At 44.6% G+C, this 19,762-nt stretch overlaps 1 protein-coding gene across 4 annotated transcripts in view; it reads left to right on the top strand.

The window, feature by feature from the left end:
- SMYD1 (SET and MYND domain containing 1) overlaps positions 1-19,165 on the top strand; it is a 52,094-nt gene extending 32,929 nt beyond the window's left edge. For 3 of the 4 annotated variants that reach the window (XM_077134827.1, XM_077134825.1, XM_077134824.1), the window contains 8 exons: positions 878-1,091; positions 4,293-4,423; positions 6,484-6,522; positions 9,369-9,558; positions 13,354-13,446; positions 16,063-16,226; positions 17,141-17,309; positions 18,724-19,165. In XM_077134827.1, the coding sequence (XP_076990942.1) occupies positions 878-1,091; positions 4,293-4,423; positions 6,484-6,522; positions 9,369-9,558; positions 13,354-13,446; positions 16,063-16,226; positions 17,141-17,309; positions 18,724-18,882 (1,159 nt within the window). In that variant the 3' untranslated portion in view covers positions 18,883-19,165. The remainder of the gene's footprint in view (positions 1-877; positions 1,092-4,292; positions 4,424-6,483; positions 6,523-9,368; positions 9,559-13,353; positions 13,447-16,062; positions 16,227-17,140; positions 17,310-18,723) is intronic. The other variant, XM_077134826.1, reaches the window with a different exon arrangement.
- The last annotated feature ends 597 nt before the right edge of the window (positions 19,166-19,762 follow it).

Genomic DNA, 19,762 nt, shown 5'->3' with positions numbered 1-19,762 from the left:
GTTTCACTATGTCTCTCCCTTTGCCTCCCAGCACCCTCTTCTCCAGTCAGGCAGATATCTCCCTGCTTCCTGCACATGCTCCCTTCCTGCTGTTGTTTGTGCTGTTTCTTCATCAAGATTGCCTTCTCCACTTTCTCTCTATCCAGTCATTAGGGATGTAATGTGGGCTTTGGGGGTAAGCATGACAGGGAAAATTGCCCCACTTTACTGGCCACACACTAGGCTCAAGGAGTCTCAGTGACTTACCCAGGGTTACACAGTAATTAGTGGAAACTAACTCAAGCCCAGGTGATTCGACTCCTTATCCAGTGCTTGTCCTGTTAACCAACTATCAGGAGGACTCAGTCTGCCGACCTCACCATGCCCCCAGACCCTTTCCATGGGCTCCATGACCAGTCCCCAGCCACCTTGTCCTCCTTGCTGTTTCCCCATCATGTCGAGCTCATCCCTTTTTCAGGCCCTTTGCACGCACTGCTTTTCCTCCTGAGGTGCTCTTTCCCCATCCTCACAGATCCAGCTCCTTCCATTTGTCCCAATTTCAGTTAAAGTGTTTCTCCTCCAAGGAGCCTTCCCTGACCATCCTCACTTCCCCTCCCTGGGCTTTATGAAGAATTGCACTCTCTATTCTCTGGATGTATTTTAATGAATCATTTTAGAGGCCTGTTGCCCTATTTTATATTTTACACAGAACTTAACATTATTTTATTTCTGACTCCCCTGCTCCAAGAAGCTTCACAAGACAAGAAATTTTGTCTGGTTCAAAACCATATTTTGTACCCAATGCTATACTTGGCCTGCATTCATAGTTAGGCATTCATGGGCGTTTACTGAATGAATAAACAAAGTGTGACTTCCCCCAACACTGCCTTCTCTGCAGGCTGGCTGCACGGATCATGTGGCGGGTGGAGAGAGAGGGCACCGGGCTCACAGAGGGCTGCCTGATCTCTGTTGACGACTTGCAGAACCACGTGGACCACTTCAGGGAGGAGGAACAGAAGGAGCTGCGGGTAGATGTGGACACATTCCTGGAGTTCTGGCCACCAGAGAGCCAACGGTTCAGCATGCAGTATATCTCGCACATCTTCGGAGTGGTATGGCTCCTAAGCCCCTTCCTCTGTTTCACCATCCCCTCCTCTCCTTCTCCTTTCACCTTCTCCATCTTTCTCCTGTCTTCATCCCTTCTATCCCTTTGAGAAGGTGGGGCTTCTCAGAGTGAACAGCACAGAGGAAACCCCATCTGCCCTTCTTTTTTCCATAAGGAATGCATCCAGATAAAGGGGCGGTGGTGGTACAAGGGTAGTTCAGTGGTAGAATTCTCGACTGCCATGCAGGAGACCCAAGTTTGATTCCCAGGCCATACACTTCCAAAACAAACAACCAAACAAAAAACCAACCAAAAGCAAAAAAAAGTCAACAAATGATACTGCAATAAGGGGATACTCACATGGAAAAAGAATGAAATGTGATCCCATATAGCATACAAAAAAGTAAATAAATAAATAAAGATTCCTCATAAAGGGGGCAGAAGAGCAGGTAGAGAGGAGAAATGACAGCTGGGATTGCTCACCTGAGAATTTTGCAGTTGCTGCCAGGCTAGAGTGGGGAGTGGAGGCTAAGAGAAGGGCTGGAGGACTAAAGTGAAGAACTCCCATCCCATTCTTTGTCTTTCTGGATTTGCTTACTATGAGGTCACTCCTGCTCTAGCTAAAATTGACACCCATACAGAAACTTTATCTTCTCTAACTGGTAGATTTGGGAGGTAATTTATCTTCTGGCTTATCTGCACTTTTTTTTCTTCTTTCTATATTGAAATCAAAGACACAATCACCATTCCTTCTTGCCTATTTTGGAAATAAGACCTTCCTTTTCCTGGGACTGATGAGTTAGGATTTCTAAGGAGTTTGGAGCAGTGGGGTATGGGAGTGAGGGCGAAAAGTTGGGATTTGCTGTGGGTACTGCCTTGGAACAACAAAGCCAGACAAAGCCATGGTGTCTTACAGCCATGATAGTCCAGGAGGTAGGGGTGGGAGCCCTGTGGGTCAGGAGGCCCAGGCCTCAGGGCTTGGGGGTGGATGTCTCCTATCTGGCAGCTTAGGTCCCTCCAGTGCTGCTGGTGGGGGTGCTGAAGGAGGGAGGTTATTATAATGACAGTGATGTAATTACACTCAACATCTTTCAAGTCCTTAGCATGTACAAGTGCGTGACTTCATGATATTTTTACAATGTAAGGCAAGTTCTGTGCTTTTAATATTCCTATTTTAGAGAACAGAAAACCAAGGCCCAGAGAGGTTGCATGACCTCCGAGGTCACACATTTGGCTGAATCCAAGGAAGGACTAGAACCAGTTAGTCTGTTGTCAGAATCTCTACTCTTAAAATTTCTGCTCCATGGCTCAAGGGATGAGTTAGTGTGATGGCCAACCATGGGTGGTGTGATGTCAACCATGGGTATGTGTGCTGGTCAACCCTGGGTCAGTGTAATGGCCAACCTGTGTGGGCTGCTGCCCAGTCTTGGGTAGTATGTGATGACCAACCATGGGTAGGTGTGATGGAGAACTCTGGGTGGGTATGCTGGCCAACACTGGGGTGGGGGTGGGGAGAGGGATGTGATGGCTATCCCTGGGTCAGTGTGATGGCCAACCTGTGTTGGTGTGATGGCCAGTCCTGTGTGGTGGTACTGGCCAAATCTGGGTGGGTGCACTGACCAACCCTGAGTGGGTATACTGGCCAACCTGGGTGGTGTGATGTCTACCCCTGGGTCACTGTGAGGCCAATCTTGAGAATTCCTCAGCAGTATGGGGACTGGACCCACGGGGTTGCAAAATCACCAAAGCTTAGAGCTGAAAGTATCCTTAGAGATCATCTACTCCAATTTATTCTACTTACAGATGGGAACACTGGGGCTCAGGAAAGGATGAAATTTGCCCAAGGTACCACAGCTTGCTTGTGGTTCTATCAGACTTAACATTATATAATTGCTGACTATCCAAAGATAATGAACGGAGAAAGTGACACTCCTATTTATGATAGATAGCCATTTCAGTGCATAAATGCTTGCTTGTGCTTATATTATGTATATTATGTAAGTGTGTATATGTGTGTGTATATATATAAAGCAGAAATTTGTGTTCAATTATTAATGTATTCTAGGTTGTATTTATTCTTATGTATTGTTTTAGTTTTCTCATTGCTAAAGCAAATACCATGTGATGGATTGTCTTAAACAAGGAAATTTATTGGACCGTGGTTTTGAGGCTGGGAGAAGTCTCAAATCAAGGCATCATCAAAATGATGCTCTCTTCCTAAGGACTGGCATTCTGGAGCTGGCTGCTTATGATCTTTGGTCCCAAGCTCCTGTCACATGACAGTGCAGTTGGCAGTCTCTCCTGGGCTCTTCCTTCTTTTCTGGGTTCCATTGATTTTCAGTTTCTGGCTATTGCCTCTGGCTTTTGTGTCTAATTTCATTCTGCTTATAAAGGACTCCAGTAATCTGGATTAAATCCCAACCTGATTCATTTGGTCCACACTATAATTGAAGAGATCTTATTTACAATGGGTCCATAGCCACAGGAATGGATTAAGTTTTATAACATGTTTTTCTGGGGTACATAGCTCCAAATCACCACACGTACACTTCACAACCTCTGAGAGCAGAGACGTGGAATTGGTTCCGATAAAGAATAACTTGATTCTTAAGGAAAAGAAAATCATTTGAGTACCATGTAAGGAATAGCCAACTTGATTTGCCTTTCTGTTTACAGAAAAATGTTTAATGTTGCACTCCTCAGATTTTAAAATTGTAAACAGGGGTTGTAGAACTATCTACCAGTCACAGAATGATCAGAAAGAGATGTCAATTTTATTTCATGAGTGGCTGCAGGGGCTGAGGGTGGGAGACAAAGGAAGAAGAAGGAGAGATAGGTAGACACACCCGCAGAACAAGACAGAGCAGGCAAAGAGAGAAAATCCAGGACAGATAAAACAAGGAAGACTCCTGTGCGACCCAGATACAGGCAAAAGGAGAGACTTATCAGAACCATCATTCCTGTTTTGGGACCTCTTTAAAATGCGGCCACCATAAACTTGCAAGGTGGCATTGCAGTTCTACAAATCTGGGACTCTCCTAGGTTACTAATCTTGTGGGTTATTTCCAGTTGTGTGGAGAACAGGAGACTAGCTGTCTTGCTCTCTGAGTTTCTAGGCATCTCCAGCGTGAGATTTTTGAACAGCTAAGAGGGTATTCAGTTCCCGGTCTAGGTCTCCTGGCTGACTCTTTTCTTTTCCCCTTGACAGATTAACTGCAATGGTTTCACCCTCAGTGACCAGAGAGGTCTGCAGGCCGTGGGCGTGGGCATCTTCCCTAACCTGGCGCTGGTGAACCATGACTGCTGGCCCAACTGCACCGTCATCTTTAACAATGGCAAGTGAGTGTCTTTAACTGGAGGTGTGGTTTGATGGGGGCAGGGAGACCTGTTGGTGTTCTCTCCACTTGCCTGAAATTAAAGGCAAATTGTTAAACCTGAGCTAGCATGGATTTCAAATGGGCAGCAAATAGGAACTTTATATTCGAAAAATTGTGGACGGGAGAAAGATAATGAGGAGGATACCAGTAAATTCTACATGGGTTACCTCTGAGCCTTTGCATGTCTCTTGAGGCTGCCTGGATGGGTTAAATAAACCTCTAACTACTATTTTAAAAACTTGAAGCCTAGGATAATCTACCAGAGGTCATTACAGAACAGCAGTGGATGAGAAGGGGTTTGGCAGGATCATCTGTCAGCCAAGGTCCCAGCAGGAATCAGGAGACATTTTCACAGGGGTTTCCCCAAAGAGAAATAAATGAAGGGACCATTTCCAGGAGTGTGGGCAGTTTAAGGAGCTAACAAGGGATGGTGAGGTGTCCAGTGCTACCAGCTCTGGATCTGAAGGAGTGACTTGAAGGAAGCACTGCTCTACCTGGCAAGAAACCAGTGACTGCCATAGCCAGGGGGAGGGAGAGAGAAAGCCAGGGCAGTAAATATCCTTTTCTTCATTCCTTATTTACTTCCATTGAAGCCAGAGGGCGAGGGAGCCTGGAAAATGCAGCTGTTACAAGTCAGCCCCCGCTCCTATATAATGAACAGATCAGGGGAGAAAAGGTCAAAGAATGGAGATGGGGGCACAAATGTAGAACAACCAGTGCAAGGGATGAGCCCTTGGTTATCCATGCCCCAGCTGGGGAGATCTGGCAAATGAGGATTGAGTAACATTGTTTCTTTTGCTTTTGGAGATGGTCTCTCACAACAGATCCAAGTCAGTTCTGAGCCATCGACAATGAGCAGATTTCCCACAAAAACTTCCTAGAGGCTGAAGACATTGGTTTCTGGTTTTTATCTGGGAAACCAGCCTAAATCTCAAGGGAATAAGGACTCTAATTTCCCTCTTCCTTCATATTTCTGAATGCAAGGGTTCATATGACATCAGACAGGGACTCTGGGGATGTCTGCCCTTGATTTCTCAGATGTAGCAGAAACATGGAAAAGATGTGGCTATCTCTTCCATTTCTGGGCCCAGGGGCAGGCTTCTGAAATTGACCCATTAAACAACTGAGAAAGTCACTCAAGATGGGAAGTTGACTTTGGACCTAGATGTTAGTCTTTTCCCAGCATTTGTTTCCCTTTCTGAATCTCTTGGGGTCACTGGCCTGGACCTCACAGAATCCGCCTCAGAGGGGCTGTTGTCTGAGATCAGCCTGGGTGGCAGAGAGGACTAAATTCGGTCATATATGGGGTGGGTTGTCTTAGATGCCAGTTTCCTAAATGGAGGTGACCCAGGCTTCCTGTCAGCACAAGTGGTAACAGCCATAGGAACCAAAGGACTCTCTACAGATATATTGGACTCCTGCTCTGATTTCTTTGCACCTGCTAATTTAGAGTAGCTGGTTCTACCCAGGCTTCTTGACTGTTGGGCAAGAGAAGGTGACTTCGAATTACTGCCCAGCTGCCTGCTGTAGTAGAAAGAACCCAGGAGATAATGCTAGAAGCCCAATTCTAACCCAGTGCTTTCTGCACTCTACCTGTGAAACCTATCCAGTTCAAACTCTCCCCTGGAGGTATCCCAGAGAGGCAGCATGTGTTCCTCCAGGATGCATGTTGGTGGGATTACAATAACATCCCATGTATTTTGCTGCACTCTTTTAAGTGCTTTGTTTTTGTGATAGTCTCATTACCAACTTACAGACGAATCACTGAGACCCAGAGAAGTGAAGTAGTTTGTTCAGGGCTAAACACCCTAGAAGCCAGAACTTCTCACTCTGAATCCAGTACTCTTGTCTCTCTGCCAGAATGCATCTTCTCATGTCAACCCAGCTTTAGGGGACTGGGACAAAGGTGGCCATGATGGCCAAAGTTTCCTTTGCATAACCCAGAATGTTGGGCACCCTTGCTCGCCATGCCAACTCAGCTAGTTTTAACAATTTCTGTCTAATGTCTGTTTTGTCTTTCAGTCATGAGGCAGTGAAATCCATGTATCATACCCAGATGAGGTGGGTCAGTCCTTTCAAACAGCCCTGTTCCTCTGACTCATCTCCCTCTTTTGCCTGCTTTGCTGGAGCCACCCCTTCCTCAGGCTCCTTGGCTGCTGTCTGTTCTTCTGAACCCTGGAGTCTCTTCTTTACAGAATGATGTATTTTTAATGCATTTAAATTAATCATTTTGTTCCTATCCCACCCACCACCTGCCTTACCTTTGCTGTACATGGCTTCCTTTCTTTCCCATTTTTCACTGCTCTCTTCCCTCCAACTTGAAGCATGACAGTTCCTCACTCCATGCTGTTTTGGCAAATGCCTGTACAGTCCCTTCCTTTACCATGACACAAGGAATGTTGATATCACTGACCTATTAAAGGACTGTGTGTTTGTTCAAAATCCTTAACCTCCCACCCAGACCATGTTCTGGAAAGAGCACAAATAATTGTGACATTTTTGATAAATATTTATCCATGATACTCTGTTCACTGCTATCTGGCCAACTGCAAATTTGTAACTTTGCTTAGATTTTACTTTTTGACTTTTTAAAATGATATCCAAGTGGTGATCTTTTTCTCAGGCTAGGCCTGAAGACCCCCTGATATGGTCTTTGAATTAAACACAAAATGCTCCTTGGGAACACAGGGGTCGGAGTGGTTGAGGAATCTGAGTTGGGTTGGCATGTATTGCATGCGACCTTGGTACAATCCACGTAGTCTACTGGGCTTGAGTTCACTGTCTGTAGAGCAAAGGTGAAGATGACAATGTCCTAGCAACCTTCTTAGTTTGAAGTCTCTGTGGCTCTTGGCTCTGTTCCTCATCTCCGTAAAAAACACTTAAATAAGTTACCTACTGTGGCTCAATTAGCTAAGCTATAGAATTGCAGAGTGTTACAGACAGATGGAGCCCGAAGTCAAAGGGAGAATTGATTTGTACCAGATCTGAAGCTGGTTGCAGGGATGACCATGGCTAAAACTTGAGATCTCTGAAGCACTTAGTTTAAGGTGGTCACCATCCCTCTCCCCTGCCCAATTCCAAGCAGTGTAATATGGGGTGTACATATATTCATTATTTTCATATTTAAGTGATTTTTAATTAATTTGGTTTTAAAATTCTCTTACTCTTGAAATAATGTTCTTAAAACATTGTAAGAATTTGAGAGACTCTGAAATATGATAAGAAGAAAATCTAGTGGAAATTCTAACCCAGTTTGCCCCTGGGTCACTGGTGAATTACCATATTGAGCTGGGGAAACAGGTTTGCTTCCTTAGACCACCAGGCCAAATGCTGGAGATCCACGTTCAACACTGATCCAGAGTTACTCACCTGGAGCTATTTAGGTCATTCACTGAGACTTGAAACGCAAGGGCTTCCATGGGCCTTATTCCCTGTGCATTGTCAGACTGGGAGGCACACTGAAAACAATCAGGTGAAGACAGCAGAAGAGGGTGAAACATGGATGGCATTTGAATTCTAATCTCACCTTGTAGCCAATTGGGAACTCGGGGGAAGCGTCTTCACCTCTCCGGGCATCAGTGTTCTCATTTGTGAAAGGAGGGGATTGATCCCCTGCAGCTTGGATGTACTAGACTTCAAAGCAGATGGGTGGGTGGAATCACCTGGCCCTTCCATGCCCTCTGGCATTTTATCACTTCAGCAAAAGCCACTGCCAAATATTTGGGTGGGGGAGAAAGGGAAGAAGGAAGAAAGATGAGTGTGAGTGGGCAGTTGTGATTTTCAGGCTCTGTATGAGTTATTTATTTATGTACACAATATATAAACACATTTTGAGGGCATGCCAAGGTACCCAACTATTTTGGGGTAAGGTGTTCTCAGATACTTGGACATAAATGTCACCGCTGTTCCTTTGTTACCTCAGAGCACATGGGAGGGGCTGCATTTGATTGGGACACCCATGGCACTGGAATCTTGCCCTGCCTTTCAAATGGGGGAGGTAAAAAGTGACCACTGACCTCCTGCAGTTGCTCTCCCCAGCCATCTGCATATTGTCACTAACTATTTGGGTCATGGTTTCCCACTGGGCAGTGATGTCCCAAGATCCTGGAGAAATACAGGATCACAGCTTAGATTCAAGCTTGCAGAGCTCAATGCTTGTTTTCTGTGGCCATCTAGGCTTGTGGGTGAAAGTTGCATGGATAAGAGGCCCAGAGGTTGGTCTTCACTTGTTTGACTTAGCTGGATGTCAGTACTGCAATGGAATTTGTCTTCGGCCTATTTTTCATCATTAAGGGTAAAGTGGGTGATGCCAGAAATAGTTGGAGGATCAGGTCTTGGCTGGAAGGCAAGTGAAATACCAACTGCTCTTGGTAGCCACCTTCAACCAAAAAGTCAGCATCTCCCAAAAAAACACAAAAGTGAACAAGGCAGCAGGCTAACAGAGCCAACCTTGGATGATCTGCCTTTAGTTATCTCAGTGAGCACAAGTGTCACCTAGTGTTGATCTGACCTGAAGGTTCAGGTGAGACAGGGCTGAAAGTTGGACCTAGAATGGGCCAAGATTGTGGATAACTGAAAGTGTGGGTTTCTGAAAGAGGGCTCCCCAAACTAGCCAGAAATGATTTTTGGACCTTTTGTGTGGAGTTTTCACCTTGTTATTTCTCCCTTTCTTTGCTACAGGCAACCAGTAGATAAATGCTCAGGGCTAATTACAGGCATGGCAGCTGGGTGTGACTTTATGATCAAGCCAACCATTCACCAGAGTCAGAACGATGAACTGAACCATGTTTCTCAAAGTGGTCATAGTAGTAGTCACTGCATCTCTGCTCCTTGAAGCTTGGGAGAGCAGGAATCCTACTTCAGAGCTACAGACCTGATTTATTCACTTCCTTTTTACTCTGCTCCAGAATTGAGCTCCGGGCCTTGGGTAAGATTGCAGAGGGAGAGGAGCTGACGGTGTCCTATATTGACTTCCTCAATGTCAGTGAAGAACGCAAGAAGCAGTTGAAGAAGCAGTACTACTTTGACTGCACATGTGAGCACTGCCAGAAAGGGCTGAAGGATGACCTCTTCCGGGGCGTGAAAGACAACCCAAAGGTGTGCATAGACCCTACAATTTACAGGGATTTTGTGGCCCTCTTCTTTAGGAGCAAGTCAAGGGGGGATTTCCCAGCAAATCAGTTCACTCCTGTCCATTAGTCTCCCAGAGGATGATCCCAAGACCCTTGGGAGGTCACATGGTTAGTGGCTTTGTTTTTCATCTGTGGAATAGGAATTACGGTGCCACTGCAAAGCCTTGTTACAGAGATTAGATTAGATGATCTGTGGAAAGTGACTGGCATATGGAGTAGACACTCAGCAGATTTTAGTTCCTTCTCTGCCCCTTTATGGGTTAAGTAATGCTGAGAATTTCAGACAAGAGATGTGGCAAAAGGATCTGTTAATTGGTGATCACCAAGTTATTCCTAGTCCCCAGAGATGGGGGTGATACAGAAATCTTTCCATGTTCACTTGGTTGTTTTTATGGTTACGTAGACGAGGTGTGGCCATTAGTTCCTGTCCTTCACTTTAGGTATTCTGTTCCCACCTGGTGACAATACGTATGTGTCTTCCAGCTCAAGGTACAGAGCAGGCTTCTCTCCTGATATAAAAGACTGGTGATCTGTGCTGGAACCTGCCTGGATTCAAAGCAATACATATTTTTAACGTCAAATTGGTTTCTCTATTGAAATCATTCAAATAAATATTCTGAAAAAATAAATATCTAAACAATTGAGCATACTTTTTTAAAAGCAAGTGCATCCAAAAGTATAAAACAAGTGGTTAGGATGTGGTTGATACAAACTGGAAAAGAATTAGCAAAACCTTGTTTCAATTTTACTAATGGACTGAAGTGTCTGTGTTTCTCAAGTCTTTTCCTATTAGGCCTCGGTTTCCTTATTTGTAAAAGAGGGAATCACACTAACTTCTTAGTGGTTCTTCTAAGGTGGACTGCCAATGGTGTTTTCACAGTTGCTGTCCTTTCGTTTTCTGATAATTCTTTATCCCAGACTGAGCGCCCCTTAGTGTGCCAGCTTTCCTCATCCAACTCCAAACCTTTGACTGGCATCAAAATCTTTCCTAATTCCTTGACATATGCTGGATAGAAAGGAAAAAAAAATATTTTAAACATGAAAAATAACACCAAAAATATGAAACATTTTTCTTAATTGCAGCTTTGGAGTCTCCTTGTTTTGGTCGCTTAGGTTTTTCTTTTTCTCTCTCTCCAACATCTACTCATAGTTTTCACAATAGAAATGTGCTAGTTTTCCAAAGTTAGAAATCAACACCTCCCTTCACCCTACCCCCTTCTCTTGCCCGTCCTCCTCCTCTGGCACCTCCTTCTTCCCTTCCTACCTCGCCTTCTCCTCTGGCTCTACTCCAGGCCTTTCCTTGTTCTTTTCCTTTTATTTTTAGGTCCTGGAGAGGAGGAGCCTCTCACTTAGGGATTCCTGAAATCCTCTCTGTGGATCAGGAGATTTTCCTACCTTTGCTCTGAAAAGTGGAGTCAAGTGGAACAACCTATTTTCTTTCTCAGTGAAGAGGCCTGTTTAGCTTTATCTACATGCTACTGATTAGTCCAGAAGATCATGCAGAATTTTGAATTTTGAATGTTACAAGACTTATAGTAGATGAGAGATTAGTGATCATGAACTAGATGTGATTTTATGAGGCACTGCTTGGGTGAGAAGCTTTGGAAGAAGCCTGCGATGTAGGATTGATGGATTGATGATGTGTCTCTGGACCTCCAAAGAAGAACACTGACCAACCCGGCATGACATGGACGCTCTATCTAACACACATGATTCAAATGAACTTAGGAAGGCAGACATTCACTGAAATCACTCATCTGAGACTAAAAAAGCATCTGAGTTAACAGAAGGCTAAACCGCATTCCAGGGCTAGAAGGCAGTGCTAGATGCTATGCACGGAGGCAGCCAGCAGTGAGACAGCAGTCCTCATCATAGGTCAGGGAAAGGTTAAGTCAGGAGCCACGGAGCAGGAATCAGGGCCCTGATGCATGCAACGGTCGTTGGGGTGAGACCACAGGACAAGTACAGGTGGACACGCAAAGGAAATCCAGGGAGACCCAGATACAGAAGGATATAGAAACCAGGGTGACCAAAATTGTGGGTATTTCAAGAATTCTGCAGAATCCAAAGTTGATGAGGTGGGCAGGAGAACAAATGCAATGCCCCTTTTAGATGCTCCTGATCCCAAAGCAAGCTATCCTGCCCTGGGGGCCTCCCAGACTACAGAATGGCACTCAGTGCAAAGCTGCCTGAGGACAGCCAGGAGACCTCGATCTTCATCTTTAAAAGCAGATGTATTTTTATTGGAAAAAATGCCCTTTCTTCCGTTATTTTTTTTGTCATTTAGTAAGAATCGCATTATAAAACAATGTATGCAGTAAACCTAAAGGGAACTGTTGAGCTCAGTTCCTTATAGTGAAAAAAATTGGACAGCCAGATAACTGCTTATATAAATTATATAAATTATTCTACCTTCATACCATGGGAAACTATGCAATTATTAGAAACAGTGGTACTGATATCTTGAAAACTGGTATTGATATGGGAAAATGTCCACAATATACTGAGTTAAAAAAAAACAGGCTGTTGACATAAATATGATATTATTCCAGTTAGAAAAAAGTACTTGAACCTATTGGCATACACAGACATGCCATGTACACCTATATGGGGCAGACATTCAGCCAGTACCCACTGTTAGGGCTATAATGACAACTTGTCGATGACGGCCAGGGCCTATCCTTTGCCAGTTGTTAAATATTCTAAATATTATCCCAGCATATATACATGGAAAGTGTTCACCGCAATGCTACCAATATTCAATTTGGGGTGGGTTCTGGTAATTTTTGCCTTCTTCTCCGTGCTTTTTCATATTGTTTTAATTTTTAAAGCTTGCATATGATAATTTTACAGTCAGATAAATAATACAATTATTTTCATTTGAAAAAGAGTTATATCAAACTTGCTTAAGCAAAGAAAGTTTCAGAGAAGAGCTTATTTTGACATGAATAAGCATTTTCCTTTTGGCTTTGAGAAACTTGGCGATGTTTCTACAAAATTCTGGTACCATCATGGGAACTGGCTTCTTACTTATAGTGCTTCCTCACTACAAATATCAGAACCTCTTTTTTTTTTTCCCCAAGATTGCTGGATTGCTTAGGCAAATGTAGCCAGTGTAATGATTCTAGATTTCACAGAGACATGTAGCAAGTTCTTTTATGATAATTTTTTGACAAGAAAAGGAGATATGGGCTGGATGCTAAAACACTTGCAATGACCAAGACCAAGAGCCCTTTTTAATGAACTCCAGTTGTGAAATAGAGTAGGATTTTGGGACAAGTCCTAGGCCTTAGACCTTGGTGCTGTGCTGGGTAGAATCTAAATTAATGATTTGGGTAAAGACAAAAGGGCAGGAGCATACCTGTGGAATATGTGGTTGACATGAAACAAAGATAAAGCATGGCAGATATTTTGGGTGACAGATCAGAATTCAAAACAGCAGAGAAAACACAACAGGGATGAAAGTCAGATTCCACATGGGGGTCCAAAGTCCTAGGAGTAAGCCCAGGGTGGGGCCAATGGACTGGCAGCAGGGCACTGGGGCTTGGTGGATAAGAGACAAAACACAAATCAGATGGGTGATGTGGGAGCTGGAAAAACTGGGGGAACCTCGAGTCGCATTTACAGAAATGAAGTGTCCACATTGAGGAAGGCATTTTTCTCGCCCCACACTGAAATTCAAAGATGGCAGCTCATCAGAATTGGAGTGGGCTGCCTTGTGAGGAGTCCTCAACTCACTGTCTCTCCCTCCCTTCCCTAGCCCTCTCAGGAAGTAGTGAAGGAGATGATACAGTTCTCCAAGGATACCCTGGAAAAGATTGAGAAGGCTCGCTCGGAGGGTCTGTATCATGAGGTAAGAATTTACTTTTTATAGAGGATGGGATTGAGAGGAGGGTGGAAAGGGTCTTCTGCAAGGAAGGGGGCTGGGGTGATGATAGAATGCAACCAAGCAGACCCTTTATCTGGAAGATGGCCATTGGATAAGAGTCTGACTCTTCTTGCCTTAAACTTTTAGCATACCTTGAGGGTATGTTCTCAGTGACTATTCAATCCATTGAAACTAGGTCAGAGGAAAGCAAAGGCAGCTAGATGAATGGTTTGGGGGAGTCTTGGCATCAGAGATTGTGGGGATGAAGACCGGAGTGAGATAAGCTGGGAGGGTGTTTATTGCTTTCCAAAACTGAATGCATGCCCTTGTGACAGCTTCTAGGCTCTGTCAATAGAAACTGCGACCCTGGTGCTACGAAGCACTAGAGGTTCTCAAGCCTGGCTATACCTTAGAATCCTTTGGAAACCTTTGGAAATTCCTGAGGCCCAGGCCATGATCCAGAACACCTCCACCAGAATCTCTGGGACCAGTGGGACCCAAACATCAGTATTTTAAAGCTCTCATGTGATTTCAGTGTGCACCAAAGTTGAGACCCATTGCCATACACTGACCTGCAGATCAGTTTTGTCATATCACCTGGGCAGCTTATTGGAAAAACAGAGTTCTGTGACTCACCCACCTAAGATTAAATTCATCCAACAACAGGACACAAAGACCATGGTTTAGCATATAAATTTAACCAGCTCTGCTATGCAGCCATATTTGGATGCCACTAGGGCAAGGCAATGAGAGATCATTTATGTTTATTTCCATCTGTTTTCCCTCCTCTTGTTCCTCCTCTTTTACTCACTTACTCATTTCACATTTCAAGTCCTTGCCAGGGTGACTAACACAAGACATACCCCTTGCTGCTCAGGACTTCCATCCAGTGGGAGAGGCAGTCATGGGAACAGAGTGTTATTGGATAATATGGAAAGTTCAGGTCAAAGCCATGAATTAGTAGTGGTTGAAAGCAGGAGGGCCCCAGTGGCTCCACGCCCCTGCTTTCTTTCCTTTTCTACATTTCTTTCTCATCTCCATTCAAATGAATCTCCTCAGGGTGTGTGTAGGGAGGACAATATGGCATGGGCTCCACAGGCTTGCCTTCAGAACGAATTGTTACCAGCCCTCATTTAGCCATTCGCATATCCAGTTGTTCCAAGAGCCTCCGAGAGTCTCAGAGAAGAGCTAGTTTTCACTCCTGTTAATTAGAATTGTAGCATTTAGGCCATTAGAGTAGCAAGGGAAGAAGTGGAAAATTTAGACATGTTTTTGTAGGGTACAACCTGAGCCAATTAACTGTCTGAAAGCCAGGCTCCAAGCTGCTTAGGTCAGGCCCGCCTTATTTCTCACCAGGGCCAGTGCCTCCTGGGAGCCTCCCTTTCTGCTGCTCTGTCTTCTACACTTCCACCAGGACATGACTGTGAAATCTCATTATACATAAGGACCACCCAGGGCTTTCACAAATTACAGGGGCATGGATCCCTCCCTCAGCTATTTGTTTTCTATTTTCTGGGGTAGGACCTAGACATCAGTGTTTTTGGAGATGATTCTAGATGTGCAGCGAGAGTGGTGAATCACTCGTGGTGGTTAAGAACACAGATGGTGGAGCCCAGCTGCTGGGTTTGGATCCTCGTCCCATTGCTCACTACGTGTGTTTTGGTTTTCTCATCTGGCAAAGTAGACACATTAGTAGTTCCAACCTCATTGCCCTATAGTGAGAATAAGTGTGTATACTATCAAGTTTTTTGCAATGTTATGTTCTACAAATTTTCTGCTAACACTGAATTAGCAAATACTGAACTATTGTCCCTAGGGAAAATACAGGGCACCATTCCTACAAGCCTCTGTTCACAAGATTTTGTCAACTGATCAGTATGTAATAAAAACCTTGTTTTATGTGTGTTTTTATTTAAAAACATCTTATTTAGTTTATATTGTTGATTCATTAACTTCGAAGGCAAAGCCAACAACACTATAACTCATGCCTGAATTAAGCTGCTTTAACATAGGTGTTTTCTCCAAAGGCCCATCACTGCCTTCTTGTGCTTGAGAAAACTAGACAGCACTTCAGCATTACACTGGGGGACATTTCAGAGAGTGAAATCATCCACAAAAATATGTGGCGTAAAATATACTGCAAAAAGGATACTTGTTTACAATATGAGAGCTGAAAAGAGAAGGCCGAGTATTGCCATGCTTGATTTCAGCTGAGAATGTGTGCATCTGGCAACTCAAATTGATTGCTGCTCTGTGTGTATTTGCAAATGTTTGCAAATGAACATGAAAGTCCTGGGAGTATTGGCTTTTAGGATTGCAGATGAATTATAGAAAGGAGGCAAATTTGCAGATACGGAATCTGCCAATCATGAGGATGTCTGTATTTAATTATCTTAGCTCCCTGCTACCTCCTCATTCTACCAAGTCAGCCATCTCATCCTCACTCTTGCCGTTCACATTCCTACATCTTAGGGCCATTTTGTTACTCAGATCACATACCTGTGCTGCCCTACCTCTGCCGCAATTTCCCCAACCTTAAAGAAATGAGTGTTCAATATCATCATGCTGCTAGTTGAGCCTGGGCTCTGTGTCTCACTCCAGGTTGTGAAGTTATGCAGGGAATGCCTGCAGAAGCAGGAGACAGTGCTTGCTGACACCAACCTCTACCTGTTGCGGATGCTAAGCATTGTTTCAGAAGTCCTCTCCTACCTGCAAGCCTTTGGAGAGGCCTCGGACTATGCCAGCAGGATGGTGGATGGCTACATGTAGGTGATGATCCTGGGCTCAACCATCTCGTGGAAATGCGTCTGTTCCTAGATGGCGCACATATTGCCAGCCCTGCCTCCTATACTCCCCAGTTGGCATCAGTAGTCTATCATGGTTCTCTTTATGACTTTATCACTGAACAGTAATGACCAAGTGATCAGAGTTACTATTGTATATGAAATCTATTTGTCATCTCTGGTCATTGCCAAATCCTCCAGTCCATCAATCACTTGGGCAAAATCTTCTTTTGATTTCCTTAAGGCTAAGTCCAGCTTGACTTGAAGTGTTTGGAAAGGGTTTTTCCCCCTTAACAATCAACACAGACAATGCCCTCATTTCCAATATGCTATATAAAGAAGTAGATATTTCTTTTATCTTTTGAAAAATGAGGCATCAGCCATCTTTGCTTATAAATGGTACAGTGGAACTCTTTTGCCTTCTCACTGCCAACCTCCACTCTTGGTTCTCTGCCGCATTTACGTATGAATTTACATTTCTGGACAAATGAATAAGTTGGCACACAAAGATTCGTTTATGTTACTCATAAGCAAAACGAGGACAAATTGTATGATATACTCAAAGAAAGTATGCAAGAGAATGCCAAAAAATACAATTCTTCCTGGGAAGGACGTTCCAGGCATTTCCCCCTTGAACTTCCTTCTGCATCCATGCTCAAGTTTTGGTATGTGATCCTGGCTCAGTTTCCCCAGGAGCCAGGATTGGTAAGGCTGTGTGTGGTATTTGGCAACTCAGCCCGCATATTTGCGCCCATCTATAGGATATGGATGCCCCCAGGGCTGGTGGGAGGGGCAGATGGATTAATCAATGAGGGTGTTTTATAAACTGTCACATGCTGAGTGGCTCTAAGGATGGTTGGGATTTGGTGGTGTGATTTTTCGCTATGCCTCTACAGGAAGCTCTACCACCCCAATAACGCTCAACTAGGCATGGCAGTGATGCGGGCAGGGCTGACCAACTGGCATGCTGGAAACATCGAGGTGGGGCACGGGATGATCTGCAAAGCCTACGCCATTCTTCTGGTGACACACGGACCTTCCCACCCGATCACAAAGGACCTGGAGGCAAGTAACATCTCAGTCCTGGGCTCTCCTACCTGCTCTGGGCTCTCTGAAGATGAAGTAGACTCTGCCTTAGTGAAGTGCTTGAATGGCCAGCCAAAGCAGAAGAGGACTTAGAAATGCTTTAGTCCATTCCCCTTTTGCTACATGTGAGGAAACTGAGGCCCAGGGAAGTGGAGTAGTTTGTCCATTGTTTAGTAAGGGTTAATGGCAAGGCTGAGGCTTGAATTCTGAGTCTGTTGTACCAGGAAGCCTCAAACCTGGGTGGAGAAAACTTAAGCAAGGGTGTGTGTGTGCTTCTAAGTGTTGGCACCTTTGACATTACAAAGCGTGCTGTGCTGTGTAGATTTTGAGAGCAGAGACTCTGGAATCAAACTGCCTGGATTGATTGCAGCATCACTCCTTTCTAACTGTGTGATTTTGCAAATGTTAAACATAATGGACTGCAGTCTCTTCATCCATAAAATGGAGGGAAGTAATACTTCCAAGTCCATGGGGTTGAGGTGTGGGTCCAATGAGTTAATATTGCAAAGCACTTGGAACACTGCCTGGCAGATGGTGTGTTTTCAATAACTGCAGGTTTCTTTTGTGCTTCTAAAGGCTGGTTTATTTGAGAACAACAGGGATATTCACCATCTGTGCAGTGTAGGGAGAGAGGACAAACTTTGGTGTCAGAAAATATACCGTGGAATCTTGGTTCTACCATTTAAGATTAGTTTAACCCCAGAAATGCCCTTTGCTATTCTGATCCCCAGTTTCCCCACCTATAAACTTGAAATAATATATTAGCCCCTCAAAATTGTGAGGACTGCATGAGTGGCACAAAAGTGAAGAAGCCTGACTTTATGTCTAGTATATCAAGCTTGTCAAAGGTGGAGACTTCCTCTGTCTTGTTCACTGCACTATCCCCAGTCCCTTGAGTGATGCTTGGCCCTGGATAGATATTTGGTGAACAGAGGAATGGGAGAATGAGGGTTTTCTGTGTGTCCTACATTTTTGTCTTCACAATACCCCATAAGGTATAAAGGAATCTCACCCATTTTGTGAGTTAGAAGACCCAGCGTTGAAGTGATTAAGTCACTTCCCACAACCCATAGCTATGGGAGCCAGGTTTCCACGAGGTCCCTGCTTGGCAGTTCCCGAGGACATGCTTTCTCTGACCAATCCCTCAAGCTTCTCTCTCAGGGGTCCAACTCCCTCTTCCCAAAAAATCAGGCCTCCTGCCAAGGTATTGGGCTCCTTGTGGCCAAGTTAGTGTGTGTGTACGTGCATGCGTGTGTGTATGTGAGTATGTGAGGGGCGGGTTGGATGTTGGTAAATGGGGTCATTCACCTTATGGTCTGCCCTTTACACAGGGCCAGGGTTGGTCAGTTCTGGGAGTTTGTCATTGCTGTCTGTCTATATCTGTGTCCCATAGGCCATGAGGGTGCAGGCGGAGATGGAGCTACGCATGTTCCGCCAGAACGAGTTCATGTACCACAAGATGCGTGAGGCTGCCCTGAGTAACCAGCCCGTACAGGTCCTGGCTGAGCCCAGCAAAGAGCCAGCCCCGGCCCTGTTCCACAAGAAGCAATGAGGACCTGCCTGGGACAGGCTGGGGCTAGTGAATGGTGAACAAGCCTGGGGACGGGGAGCTATTCTAAGGGCGGCGAGGAAGTTAGGACAATGCTCAGTTGCTCTGGGAATGTACTGCCCTAGGTTTCCCAGTGTCAGTTTAGTTCAATTCAGTTCAACCCAGCCCAGCCCACCATATATATTGGGTGCTCGATCCTGGAAATGGAGGAACTCCCAATGTAATCAGGGAAGCAAAATGTAAACAGACAATTAAAGAACAATGTAATAAATGTGATTGTAAACTATATAGAGAGTGACTTATAGAGGAAGGCATGTGTCTGGGTTGGGTTGGGAGTGGGGAGTGTTGTAGAGAAGAGGACATCTGAGCTCAAGTTTGCAGGAGTATTAAGTCCCAGGTTACCTCTCACCCATCCCTGGGGCTGCTGGTCTTCCCTCACTACCTCCCACAAACTTCATCCTGTCTAACCCATGGTCTGGAATATTTGGGATTTCATTTACTGGGTTGGTTGATGTCCAGTTTCCTCAGATAAGCACGCAGTTATGCAGAAGGGGCTGTGTTTAGGTCTTTTAGGTCTCCTCAGAGAGCCCCTTCAAAATGATGCATGTGCAGAAATAGGTGGAGGTTTGACCCAAAGCATCAGAGACCTAGTTTAAAATATGGGATCCAGAAAAATTCTAGAAGTATTTCTAAAGCAAGACAGGAAATTTTTCCTTACCTCACCCTTACTGTTGAACCCTGTGGTTCCCTGTGATGTAGAGGTTACTTGTATAGCAGCTGAGATTTTTCTGGCCATTGGCCTCAGTGAATTAAGATGTCTTTATAGGGCAAACTTGAGAGAGAAACTTGGAAACACACAAATGGCATGATCATGGGCCTGGAG

Source organism: Tamandua tetradactyla, chromosome 17 (assembly GCF_023851605.1).
Source record: "Tamandua tetradactyla isolate mTamTet1 chromosome 17, mTamTet1.pri, whole genome shotgun sequence".
NCBI classification, from domain to species: domain Eukaryota; kingdom Metazoa; phylum Chordata; class Mammalia; order Pilosa; family Myrmecophagidae; genus Tamandua; species Tamandua tetradactyla.
The sequence above is the reverse complement of the archived record's forward strand: the minus strand, read 5'-3'. Positions and strand labels throughout refer to the sequence as shown.